The sequence below is a fragment of the Erpetoichthys calabaricus genome, chromosome 4 (genome assembly GCF_900747795.2).
Source record: "Erpetoichthys calabaricus chromosome 4, fErpCal1.3, whole genome shotgun sequence".
NCBI classification, from domain to species: Eukaryota; Metazoa; Chordata; class Cladistia; order Polypteriformes; family Polypteridae; genus Erpetoichthys; species Erpetoichthys calabaricus.
This window is the reverse complement of record NC_041397.2, coordinates 335266224-335278227: the sequence shown is the minus strand read 5'-3', so window position 1 is coordinate 335278227 and position 12004 is coordinate 335266224. Positions and strand designations below refer to the sequence as shown.

Sequence of the window (12004 nt, the reverse complement as noted above, 5' to 3'; positions counted from 1 at the left end):
GCTTTCATAGCAGACTGGAACAAGTTCTCTTGCAAAATTGTGCAGTATTTGTGTCCATCCATTGTCCCTTCAACTCTGACAAGATTCTCAGACCCAGCACATGAAAAACATCCCCATAGCATGAGACTGCCACCACCATATTCCACTGTAGGAATGTTGTTTCTTGAGGCCTGGGCAATGTTAGTGTTACACTTCACATACCTCTTACGTCTGTCCAAAAACTTCTGTTTTGGTCTCATATGACCATAAAACCTTCTCCCACATTTTAACTGGGTTTTTCTCATGCTTTGTGGCAAACGCCATACGTTGTTTTATGTGGACCTTCTTAAGGAATGGCTTCTTTCATGCTACCCTCCCATAGAAGCCTGTTTTATGGAGAACTCTTGAAATTGTGGACCCCTGCACCTTTACTCAAGCTAAAGATCATCGCAGACGTCTGAGAGTGACAGTTGGATTTCTAGTCGCCTCTCTCACCAGTTGATGTCTCACTCTGATGTTGAGTTTTGAGGGACAGCCTGTTCTAGTCAGAGTCTGTGTACTTTGATGAACCTTCCACTTTCTGGTGATGAATGCAACAGCGCGCAATGGGACATTCAAACTCTTTTGATATTTTTATAGTCATTCCCAGTCTTGTGCATTTCAATAACTTTGTTTCTCACATCAGTAGAATGCTCCTTTGTTTTCATTTTTGCAGTGACTGTCCACCAAAGATTACGGCCCTTACAAAGGGGGCTGTTTATATCCAGAGAGACAGAAAGGACTCACAAGTAGCACCTCATCATGTTTAATTATGACTGTTAAACGACTGTCACCTTTGTAATTAATTTGTCATTGGTGTAAAGATGGAGCTTCCAAAGCACAGAGGTTTAAATACCTATGCAAACATTAACTTTGGAGTTTTTCTTCTTCAGTTAAACGTCTACAGAAAATGGTTTATTTTGTCTTTGGAAATGTTTTGTCACAGCATAAGAAAAATACTGAATGAATAAATGTGTATACATCTTTTGTCTTGCAGAAAATTATGACTTTCAAGGGGATTGAATACTTTTGTATGCCGCATAATGTTTGTGAAAGGGCTTGGTGATGATTAGCGTTTAACATCTGAAATGATCACGGGACTTAAGTTAGGTACACATTCAGCTGGCTTTTTATTCACTCCTAGCTACACATATGCTTGTAGTCCGCTACTTATTCACAAGCCAGCTTCTTCTTCAATGTTAAGTGCATGGTAAAATATTATACAGCGTGTACATTAATCTGCAAACTGATACATTATTTGAAAGAATAAATATCCCAGATTTAGGACTTGAACGGGTTGAAAATGTTACACTCAACTTTAACAAAGGAATCTGCCCTGGACAAGATTATGTCAAATAATATGCACATTGCAGATGTGCAAGCATTGGGGCATTGTGGTAAGGGCTTTGTCCTCTAAATCCTACATTTCTCGGTTAAAGTCCTGATAGTGACACTGTGTGACCATGAGCATGTCACTTCACCTGAATAGGCGGCACGGTGCGGGATCACTGGGCATAAGAAATGTAACCAGTAGTAACTAAATGTTATACTGGATAAAGGCGTCAGTCGTAAATGTAGAATATTTTGCCTTTAGAATAAGTAACTAGTTTGCAAAAGCTGTGTGAAAAAGTACAGTCGCGGGTTGCAAGCGAGCATGTAGCTGGAAGCGAATAAAAAGACGACCAAATACGTACTTAACTTCAGCGTTGTGTTCATTACACACTCAATGGCAGATTCTATTAAATAGTAATAATTACCACCAAGTCCTTTCCCAAACCTATTGTGTGGAAAAAAATACTGCACTGTTTAAAGTAAACCCAGATCTGTCTCCTAGCCAATTCTCTTTAGATAGATAGATAGATAGATAGATAGATACTTTATTAATCCCAGGGGGAAATTCACATATTCCAGCAGCAAAAAATATTAAATTAAAGAGTAATAAAAAATGCAGGTAAAAAAAAACAGACATGATTTCCTGTTTCTTGCCCCACCCATTTCCGCTGAAGATCACGTGAACAACCAATATAGTTCGTACGCAGAACCGATATAGTTCATACAGAGAGTTGCAATAGGGTGCGCACGCATAACCAGTATGTTTCGTACGAGAAACCGACCTGGAACACACATACAACCAATAGAGTTCAAGCGCAAAACCGATATGTTACCCACATGAAACCAGTATAAGACGTGCATGAAACCAATAGAGTGCATACACAAATCCATCGTTAGACCGGCACAGAACGAAAGCCAATATAGTTCATACGCAAACCGATAACATACAACTGAAAACCAATGCAGTTCACTCACAAACCAATAACAAACGTACTGGAACCACTGATATACACACACGCGAATCAATATAGTTCATATGCAAACCAGTGCTATACAAATACAAACGGATATAGTTCACACACAAACCGATAATATACGGACACGGACCAATATAGTTCATATGAATGAAACCAGTATTGTATGCACGCAAACCGATAGTAAATATTCATAAACCAATAGTGTTCATACGTAAACCAACAGATTACACACAGAAATATATGATTTATGGCCTGTTGGCCTCTCATAGTAACTGGCTTATGCTACACAAGTTTACATTGAGGTCGTGCAGATTAAGTGTGTGTTTAGTGAAGGAGCCATGAGCAGAGCAGAAGGTCTTTGTATAAAATCAGGGTGCTGTCATGAATTAGCTTGTCCACCCTGAGTTTTCACCAGTAAAAGTAACTCGAGTCAAGACCACCACAACAAACATTAATGAACATTATGAACATTGAACAGGATTTTACAGATGTAGGTTAGCCTCAGCTCCTTCACCACAAGCTCCTTCAATTCAAAACCAAAAGAATTGATTGTCTCCAGCATATTATCACTACTAGAAATGTAGACTCGATGTATCTATGTTTAGTATCAAATGGCATTGCTAACATAATAAACATGAACATCATATACAGCATAGCAGCCAGTGTAAAATGAACAACAATATTACATTCAATACAACAAAGATATGAGCGCGTTTACTGGAGGTCTCATCTCTGTGATCTGTAAAAGACTCAACTGAATTGGTGGAGAAATGAATGTTAAATAAGAAAGAGAAAGCACTAAGAGAGAGAACCAGTTGTGCCAGTCTGGTGAGGCTGTGTGATCTGACGCTGTAGATGTTGAGTGTTGAAGGCCTGTTTGAGTTCCAAGAGGCGTTTAAAAGATCCAGGATTGTCACTTCTGGGCAAACTGCAATGACTGTGACTCTTCATGAATAAAATGGCAACCAACCCACGGTAGACCTTTATAGTTAATAAACTGTTACCTGAATTTAGTCCATCAATTTTGCATTTTCAAAGGTTTAGTTATTGTCCATACTGTTTTTCTCAATGTTTTTATTTTTATATAGAGATTTTGTGTCGTTTTTTGGGATGGGTACCACCATGTTGTGTTGATAGCAGATTTTCATTGTCCAGTCTATGAGTACTGGTGACATGTCACTCGATGTCACAATTCTTCTGGTATAAAAGAATGGTGTCCAGCTTGTAAATTATAATTATATAGAGCAAAGGAATACCTTTCACAAATACCTTTTTATACCGTATAGCTGAAGTAGGCACCACTTGTTGTTTAGGCTTCTGAACTTTTTTCCATTTCACCTCACATTTTGTCTTTCCCCTTTGTTTGTTCTGCTGGCCTCCGTTCTTTATTCAGGAAATGTCCGCCTACATTCATAACGGCTTTGCTTTCCTCTTTCATCTCCTGGTCATCTCTCTAAAGTGAATCTCAAATTTTCTAGGACTCAACAGTCCATAACAATAACAACAGAAGAAGAGAACAAATTCCAGTTGGTGACCACTGGGTGGGCCAGTCTGATGCTGTTGTGTTTTGGGGGACTACAATAAGGCAAAGGTGGATGTGACAGACCACAGCTGTACCACCAATGTCTGCCAGTTTGATGACTGAGTGTCATTCCTGTGCCATTGTGGTAGAAATGATTAAAACCAAACTAGATAAGTGAAGGGTGGCACAGTGGGTAGCGCTGCTGCCTCACAGTTAGGAGGCCTGGGTTCACTTCCCAGGTCCTCCCTGCGTGGAGTTTGCATGTTCTCCCTGTGTCTGAGTGGGTTTCCTCCCACAGTCCAAAGACATGCAGGTTAGGTGTATTGGCGATTCTAAATTGTCTCTGGTGTGTGTGTGTGTTCCCCCTACGGTGGGCTGGCGCCTTGCCAGGGGTTTGTTTCCTGCCTTGTGCCCTGTGTTGGCTGGGATTGGCTTCAGCAGACCCTCGTGACCCTGTAGTTAGGATATAGCGGGTTGGATAATGGATGGATAGATAAGTGAAAAACTGTGAGTTCACTGGGATGAGAGAGTGCGCTTATCGTAAAGATCAATGAGGTAAAGGATGAAAATAATAAAATAAAAGAGCTGAGAGTCGCGTTGAGAAGCACCATGTCCACCAAAGTGTGTAGGCAGTAAAACAAACAAAGAATGTCAGTTAATGCGCCGGGTAGTGCTGGGCGGTATACCGGTTCATACCGAAAACCGTTTTTTATTTTTTTTATGATATGGATTTTTCTTATACCGCAACACCGGTTTAAATTGCCTAAACGACGTTCAGAACATGGCGCAGCGGGAAACTGTTCAAGTAGGGACCTTTTTCACTGCTACACCGCTAAACACAGATTTGTTGCACTAGGGCTTTTTCACTGCTACACCACCAAATAGTGGGCGGTAGCATAGGTATGCCGCGTGGTGAAAATGGACAGAGAGCATTCCGAGACTGAACTAAAAGTTGAACATGATGAACAGAAGAACTTTTGCCGAAAAAAAGGAGTCACGTCCGTCGCCTGGAGATACTTTAGTTTTAAAAGGTCAGATGTGTAAATACTGTTACTATACTACTGGATAATACTGCAAGCCATGTTGTACTTGTTTTTGTACATGCTAGTGTATGTTTTGCTTGTATTCATCCTGTGCTGGCGACTCGTTCAGAGATGGGCGCAACTCTGAATGGATGGCATAATTAAACATGTATAACGAAGATATTTTTAAAGTTCTGAACACTCCATCGGCTAAGTTAATAACTAGTTTTAATTTCACAAAGACGTTTATCGTGTGGTGATTGGTAATGTGGAGAAAGAAAAAGGAAAGATAGGAACTGGGGTTTTGGTAGAGAGCAGGAATATCATGAAGTGAATGGATTCTGTGCGGTGATTGCTGCAGGCGCCTGCTCTTAGTGCGGAGGAAGTCAGTTTAAGAAGCGTAGTGATTAATGACTGGGTCGGGGAACACTTAACACAAAGTATTTGATGTGCTGCATTAATTTGTGACGGGGTTTAAGAAAATCTAGTAAATTAAACATTGATTTTAGGATGAAGTTTAGTTTACAACATTCTACTTTAATTATAAAATAAACTATGAGAATAAAATGGAAATGTCGACTTTAATCTTGACATAGTCAACATGTCGAATGTATTCTCGACATATAGTTTGTTTTTTTCTTCCGTGTCCATATTTTTTTTTTCTTCACAGTGGCCCTAATGCGCTTCCATAGGGCTATACCACAAACAGCATTATAAATGCAAGTTGCAGTTTTTATTTATGTATATAGCTTAGCTTGAAGCAAGGTCCATATTAATGCAGTTTGCCTAAATGATGGTACAGTTGGTAAGATGTCATCACCAAGTTGCACTTGTTTTATTTTATTTTAATTTGGTGAATACTGTGTAATGCACCTGGGCTTGAAGCTTTGAAGTAATGGTGCAACTATCAGTAATACTATTATGTATTTTATTGTTATTATTTATTAGTTTAAATATTATGCAGTTTAATGATGGTAAAATTGTTTAAAAAGTCACTTTAACGTGTCAGTGGACAGAGATTGTTAACATTAACAGAAAGTGTAGTTGGTTTACAAAAAATATTTACTATTTATTCCTTTTCTAAGACGTGTTCAGTGCAATCCAACTTTTGACAAACACCTCTGGATATTTTACTAAGTCTAAATGCCTCTTTGGATGGTTGAAAATATGTTGTCAAAATCAGAGTTTAAGCTTTTGCAAAATTTGTTCAATTAAAGGTTCTATATTTTGACTGCATCTGCTTCCTTCTCTTTAGTGCCACCCCCTTGAAAACTAACTTTATGGGGCCATGCAAACCTGGATTAATACTTGTGTGCACATTAGAATGTCTTTTTGTACGATGTACAATTCTCATAACAGCCTAATAGGTTATTCTTAGTCAGTCTACTGCAGTAATTGCAGTGGAAAATGTGGTTAACATCCACTCATGCATGGGGAAAAAAAATACCGTCTAATACCGTGAAACCGGCAGAATTTAGAAAAATACCGTGATATAGAATTTTGGTCATACGCCCACCTCTAGCGCCGGGGTTATTAACATGTAAACACAAATGATATAAATGGTGGTCTCTGCTCCTGTCGTTGAAGTGTAGATGACGCAGTTTGATCTGTCAGTTGTTTTACACAGCAGTCTGTCAGAGGAGCTGACTTCACAGGTACAATGAGCTCTTCTTTGTGTTTCAGCCATGAACCTTCAGATGCGATGGACTCTTCTTATCTTATTGTTTCTACACAACACAGATATCTCCTGGGCAGGTATGGATGGCTGGTTATATTTTGTTAATTTTTAGGTGTGCTAAGTGTTTTGTACTTTTTATTTACACATTTCTCTTCATAGTAAAGTTCAGCAGAAGCATGTCTCTTTACAAAGAATATTTATTTATTTGTAAGCTTTTTTGTCAAAAAAAAGTAAGAGAATTTAATTGTTTTTTGTTTTATGGCTTGCAATAGTTTAAACCTCGAAAAATAATTTATGCACAGTTTATTCTACAAGAAGTCAGAAAGATGAAATGATAATGAAGCGTTTATCAATTGGCTAACATGGGTTTCATGAACTTTTGTCATTTCTTCTAATTTACAAATCACATCCTGGTCCTCACTCCACTCTTGTGGTTTCCTTTCCAGACAGCTTCATCGTCGTCGGTCCTTGCAAGCCCGTCGTCACTTATGTCGGTGAAGATGTGGTCCTGCCAGCCTCCCTCTCACCAGCGCTTAATGCTGAGGCCTTTGAAGTGAGGTGGTTTACAACGGACATCATGACACCAGAGCTGTTATACATCAATTACAATATCAGGATACAGAGTGACACAAGAAGAACCCTGAGCATAGACAACCTCAAGAATGGCAACGTGTCTCTAATAATCAGAAATGTCCGTGTTTCTGATGATCATCTCTACAAGTGTTATGTGTACTCGGGACAAAGAGATGATGAGACTGAGGTCTCACTCACTGTTGAAGGTCAGTGTGCATTTGGGATTTACAGTTTTTATTTCTAGTTGTATTATGGGATGGCACAATGACTTCCCATGAGCAATTGCTGTCAGTGTAGAGTTGGCACTTATACCTCCTCATCAGGTTTGACTTTTTTTCTGAGTTTTATGATTTTCCTTTCAAATAGAAAGACGTATGAATTGGGTTAACTGGTGATGTTAAAGTCGGCCAATATGAGTGACCAGGTCCCATGATGAGATAAGGAAGATAATAATAATAATAATAATGAAACAATTTATTTATGTGGTACATTCCTCCTTATCAAAGCTCTTCACAGAAAGAACAACAGGGAATATATGACAATGGAAACAAACACTAAATAAAGACAAATACAGAATATACAAAGAACTGAAGTAAAATGAAAGTTGACAAACCAGAATAAAATACAAAAATATCATCAGAAAATGAGAAAACCTGGAATCAGTGACATTGTGTGATACAAATCAACATCATCTCAGGGTGGTCCTGCAGCCCTGAAACTCTATAAAGGAAATAAGGTGTATAACTAGATATGCTAAAACAGAACAGGTAAGTAATAAACAGAGCAAGATTATAAACATAACATACATAAGGACAAAAACAATGAAATATACACAATTATAATATTTAAAAAATCACCAAAGATCACAGATGGTTAAACTACACCTAAAGTGGGTTAAGACCCCCGATAAAACTTGACACTGGATGCCATCAGGTGGGACATCAAGTGGGACAGCAGGTCACCTGAGAAGCATGGAAAGCTCCTGCCTCTCAGCACAGACAGCATGCCAAGGAATTGGAATCCAGAGATCAAATGTGCTGCTCCTCTGGTTTGTAGGACTGTTGAGGTGAGAAACTCCTCAGGTCCAGGCCAGTAATATTTCAATTGTTGGTCTCTTTATTTATGAGAGTGAAGACATTCAAAGAAATGTCCTCAAAGTCTCAAAACCTGCCAACTTACCTCAGCTGATCCCAAGCATTTGCAAACTGACGTCTCTGCCAAGTTTCATTAAATATAAGCAATAAATAAAATGATCAGAAACAAGTCAAACAAAATAAAATCAAAGCCTACACTTCAAACAAAGACAACCAAATTCCTTTATTTCAGCAGTTCATTCATAACCGTATGCCATGTTAGCTGATGTTAAAGTGTTTCTTCTTCTCTTCACTTGTCTTCCACTCTTTTGTGTTTCATTAGTTTTAGGTGCTCAGCCCTCCATTACCATGAGCTCCACTGAAGGCCAGAAGACCCGACTGGAGTGCAGTGCTGAGAAGTGGAACCCCCAACCAGAAGTCACCTGGAGGGACATGAATGGGGCAGATGTGACGTCACAGTCCACAATAAAGTCAGAGCGGGACTCCGAGGGTCTTCTGAGAGTGAGCAGCGTCCTCCCGGTGAAGGAGGAGTACAACGTGTTCAGCTGTCTGATGAGAAGTAAAGCACCAAAGCCAGACTGGCCATCTGAACTCAACGTCTACAGTACGTCATCAAATAGTGTGGCACTAGCAGCATTGCCACTTTTTTTTTTACACAGAATGTGGCACTAAAGCACATATTTGTAGATCAGCTTAAAAAGCAAGACTCCCATTTACTAATTACCTGGAAAATAATAATAATAACAATTCTTTGCATTTATATAGCGCTTTTCTCACTACTCAAAGCGCTCAGCCATTGCAGGTTAAGGGCCTTGCTCAAGGGCCCAACAGAGCAGAGTCCCTTTTTTGCATCTTACGGGATTCGAACCGGCAACCTTCTGATTGCCAGTGCAGATCCCTATCCTCAGAGCCAAAATCAATGCAGTAACTAATTTTGTGTTAAACGTTGTGCCATATGCACATTAAAAGAAAAGATCCATAAGTGGAAATGAAATATAAATAAGAGTTGGAACTTTGAAATACAGGAATTCACATCACCATACACACGCGTGAACAAATCTACAATGTCAGGTACAGTTGGCTAGCAGTGCGACTTTGAAACAAGGCCATCGTGAAAATAGAAAATTCAGTTGTGACTCAGTCTAGGAGTGGACCCCCATATATATCTGTGTCACGTGATTCAAAGAAATGAAAAGTAAACGTGTAGGTTAAAAAACGTAGGAGACAAACACTGGAGGAGAACGACATTGAGTGGACATTAATGGAGGTGAGATACTGGATAATTTATGATGGATAATGAGAGGGCTGATGGACACACTGATGACTTGGGTGTAAAGGTGTGTTTGGTCCCAGGCTCCAGCTACAGGCACACATCATTTGTGGTGTAAATGCAGGGTCTCATAATGCTCCCCTTAGCATGAAGGAGTCCCACTTGATGGATTCTTCTGTGTTTTCCTCACCTGAACCTCATTCCTGTCTCACAAACTCACATGTCTTCCCCTCATTTTGCAGGTTTCTCCCCAGGGGTCTCTGGCTGGTTGGTGGCTTTCTGTGTCTTGTTGGTTATTTGCTTAGCGGTGACTCCGCTGCTGGTCATTCAATGGAGAAGAATGAGAGGTGAGGACAGAAGATCTCACATCGACATCAGAACAGACAGACTTCTCAGTAAATGGTAAAGTTATTCATAAATAATTCATCTTTATATTCTTTTTTTGTCTTCCCTAGAAACAAACACCAGATATGATTCAATAGGTGAGTACAATTCTAAATTTGCTGTTCTCTAATTTAGTCTCAGTTTGATTTCAGTTCCTTTGTGGCTTTTATTGTCATCGGTGAATCCTGAGATGTGTCAGTCAGTTTGTATTTTGATCACACAATTCACAGTTAGTGGCTGTATGAGTCCACATTGGAAATCCACTCTGACAATGGAAGGACATGCAGACTGTCCACTGGAGACATCATACCAGGAGCTGAACTGGAGTTTGAGTGCTGTGGGCTGACAAACCTAACGTCACGTGTGCGCCGAGTGCCAAATGGCTCCTCCATTACACATTTAGTCCTCTCTCTAGTCGCGAGTCAGCACAGGTCCATAGATATGAGACACTTCTGCTCAAGGACTGGTCTGATGAGCTCGACTTGTGCTGATTTACCTCTTTCTACTTGGCCACTGCTCATCTGTCTCCTGTGATGGTGAGGTGGCTTCTCAGGGGTCTTCAGAGTCCATGCATATCTGAGCTGTTAAATTAGTGAAGGCCTTGGTGTGACTGAATAAACGTGAACTGGTCGGGAAATTCTCAGACGGGAGATCAGGCCGGCCAGCCTGAATGTGAAGAGGAGACGATTTGAAAATGGTCAGCATTGAGCCAATGTGGCCCACCACGTTAAGTGAAGTCTTCTTTGTCTCCTTTTTGTTGGTGCTTCATGTGTGAATATGGAAGGAAACCAAAAACGATCAAAAATAAACAGCTTTAGAAATTTATTTTATGATTTTGAATCTAAAATTCATTCATCTGTTTTCTTATTCCAATTAACGGTAGCAGAGAGTTGACACACGACAGTAGAAATCCATTTGTAAGGTGCCAGTCTGTCTGTGACTCACACGCACACACTAATACTTCTTTGGAATGAACAGAAGAGAAGCATCCACACTGACTGGGCTGGGCAGCAGTGCCAACCTCTGTGCCAGCATGTTCATTTAATAATAATAATAATAATAATAATAGTTGGAAGTTTGAAATACAATAATTTTATTTTATTTGTAACACACTTTTCTTGAACCAGAGTGCAATAAGGCATAGCAAGACAAGAAGAATAAAAAGTATAAAGTAAGCAGTAAATAACAAAGTAAAAAAACAATTTGTGACATCCAGTAATAAATACAAACAAAGTAGGAGAGTCAAACAGAAGGTCATTAGATTATGCAAATAAAGTTCTCATCCTCCATGACTTGAAGTTTCCTCCTGCAGGGACAATGGAGAGAGCACAAGGGGATGGAGGGTCTGACGAGGCCACAGATGTGACGAGAGGCTGTAACGTCTTTGTGTGTTAGAATGAGAGTTTTATATGTGATGTGTTTGTGAGCAGAGAGCCAGTGCAGTGACGCCAGTACAGGGGTGATGTGACAGTTCAGTGACGTGTGGGTGCGATTCTGAGCAGCACAGTTTTGCACACACTGGAGCTTCTCTTTGGTCTACCAGTAAATTCTTTTAAAAAGAGCATTGCAATAATCTAAATGATGAAGGACCTTAGATGAAGACATGAACACTCTTTTCAGAAGCAGATAGTATCAGAAATATTCAGGGTCCTGCAATCTTGTGCTGATGAAACAAATACATTTTGGTAATGTTTTTAATGTGCGCATCAAACATGAGCTGACTGTCATAAATAACTCCAAGGTAACAGACATTAATGGTAGGTGATAACAGAATTCTATCAACAGATGAACTAAAATGATTTATTTTTTGTGCAGAAGAAGAAGGAACCATTAAAAGAACCTCAGTCATTAAGCAATTTGATTAAAGGAATGTCCGTTGCACCCTTGACTTTGTTTCATGGAGTCAGTTTGTGAGGAGAGTAGTGGTGGAAGTTTACCCCAATATGGATTTGAGTGTCATCTGCGTAACAATAATGTCCTAAATCGTACATCTCTGTAATTTCCCCTAAAGGTTACATATAAATATGGTATCATATGTAACGTATGTCACCCGAAAGTCTTCACTTGTGACAATGTCCCTAGTCAACCTCAGAAGCAGACATATTGCTGTATATTGTGTGGCCACTAGGGGTGC

At 39.6% G+C, this 12004-nt stretch overlaps 2 protein-coding genes across 5 annotated transcripts in view; both read left to right on the top strand.

Annotated features, from left to right (window-relative positions):
- Window positions 1–12004, top strand: part of LOC114644737 (butyrophilin subfamily 1 member A1-like) — a 722023-nt gene that overhangs the window by 7257 nt on the left and 702762 nt on the right. For both annotated transcript variants that reach the window (XR_007934784.1, XM_051926425.1), the window contains exons 2-6: window positions 6555–6626; window positions 6996–7328; window positions 8539–8820; window positions 9729–9833; window positions 9942–9968. Coding sequence is in view for 1 of the 2 variants with exons in the window: in XM_051926425.1 (XP_051782385.1) it covers window positions 6555–6626; window positions 6996–7328; window positions 8539–8820; window positions 9729–9833; window positions 9942–9968 (819 nt within the window). In the remaining variant the exon portion in view is untranslated. The remainder of the gene's footprint in view (window positions 1–6554; window positions 6627–6995; window positions 7329–8538; window positions 8821–9728; window positions 9834–9941; window positions 9969–12004) is intronic.
- LOC114641362 (butyrophilin subfamily 1 member A1-like) overlaps window positions 1–12004 on the top strand; it is a 994484-nt gene that overhangs the window by 886168 nt on the left and 96312 nt on the right. The window lies entirely within an intron of this gene.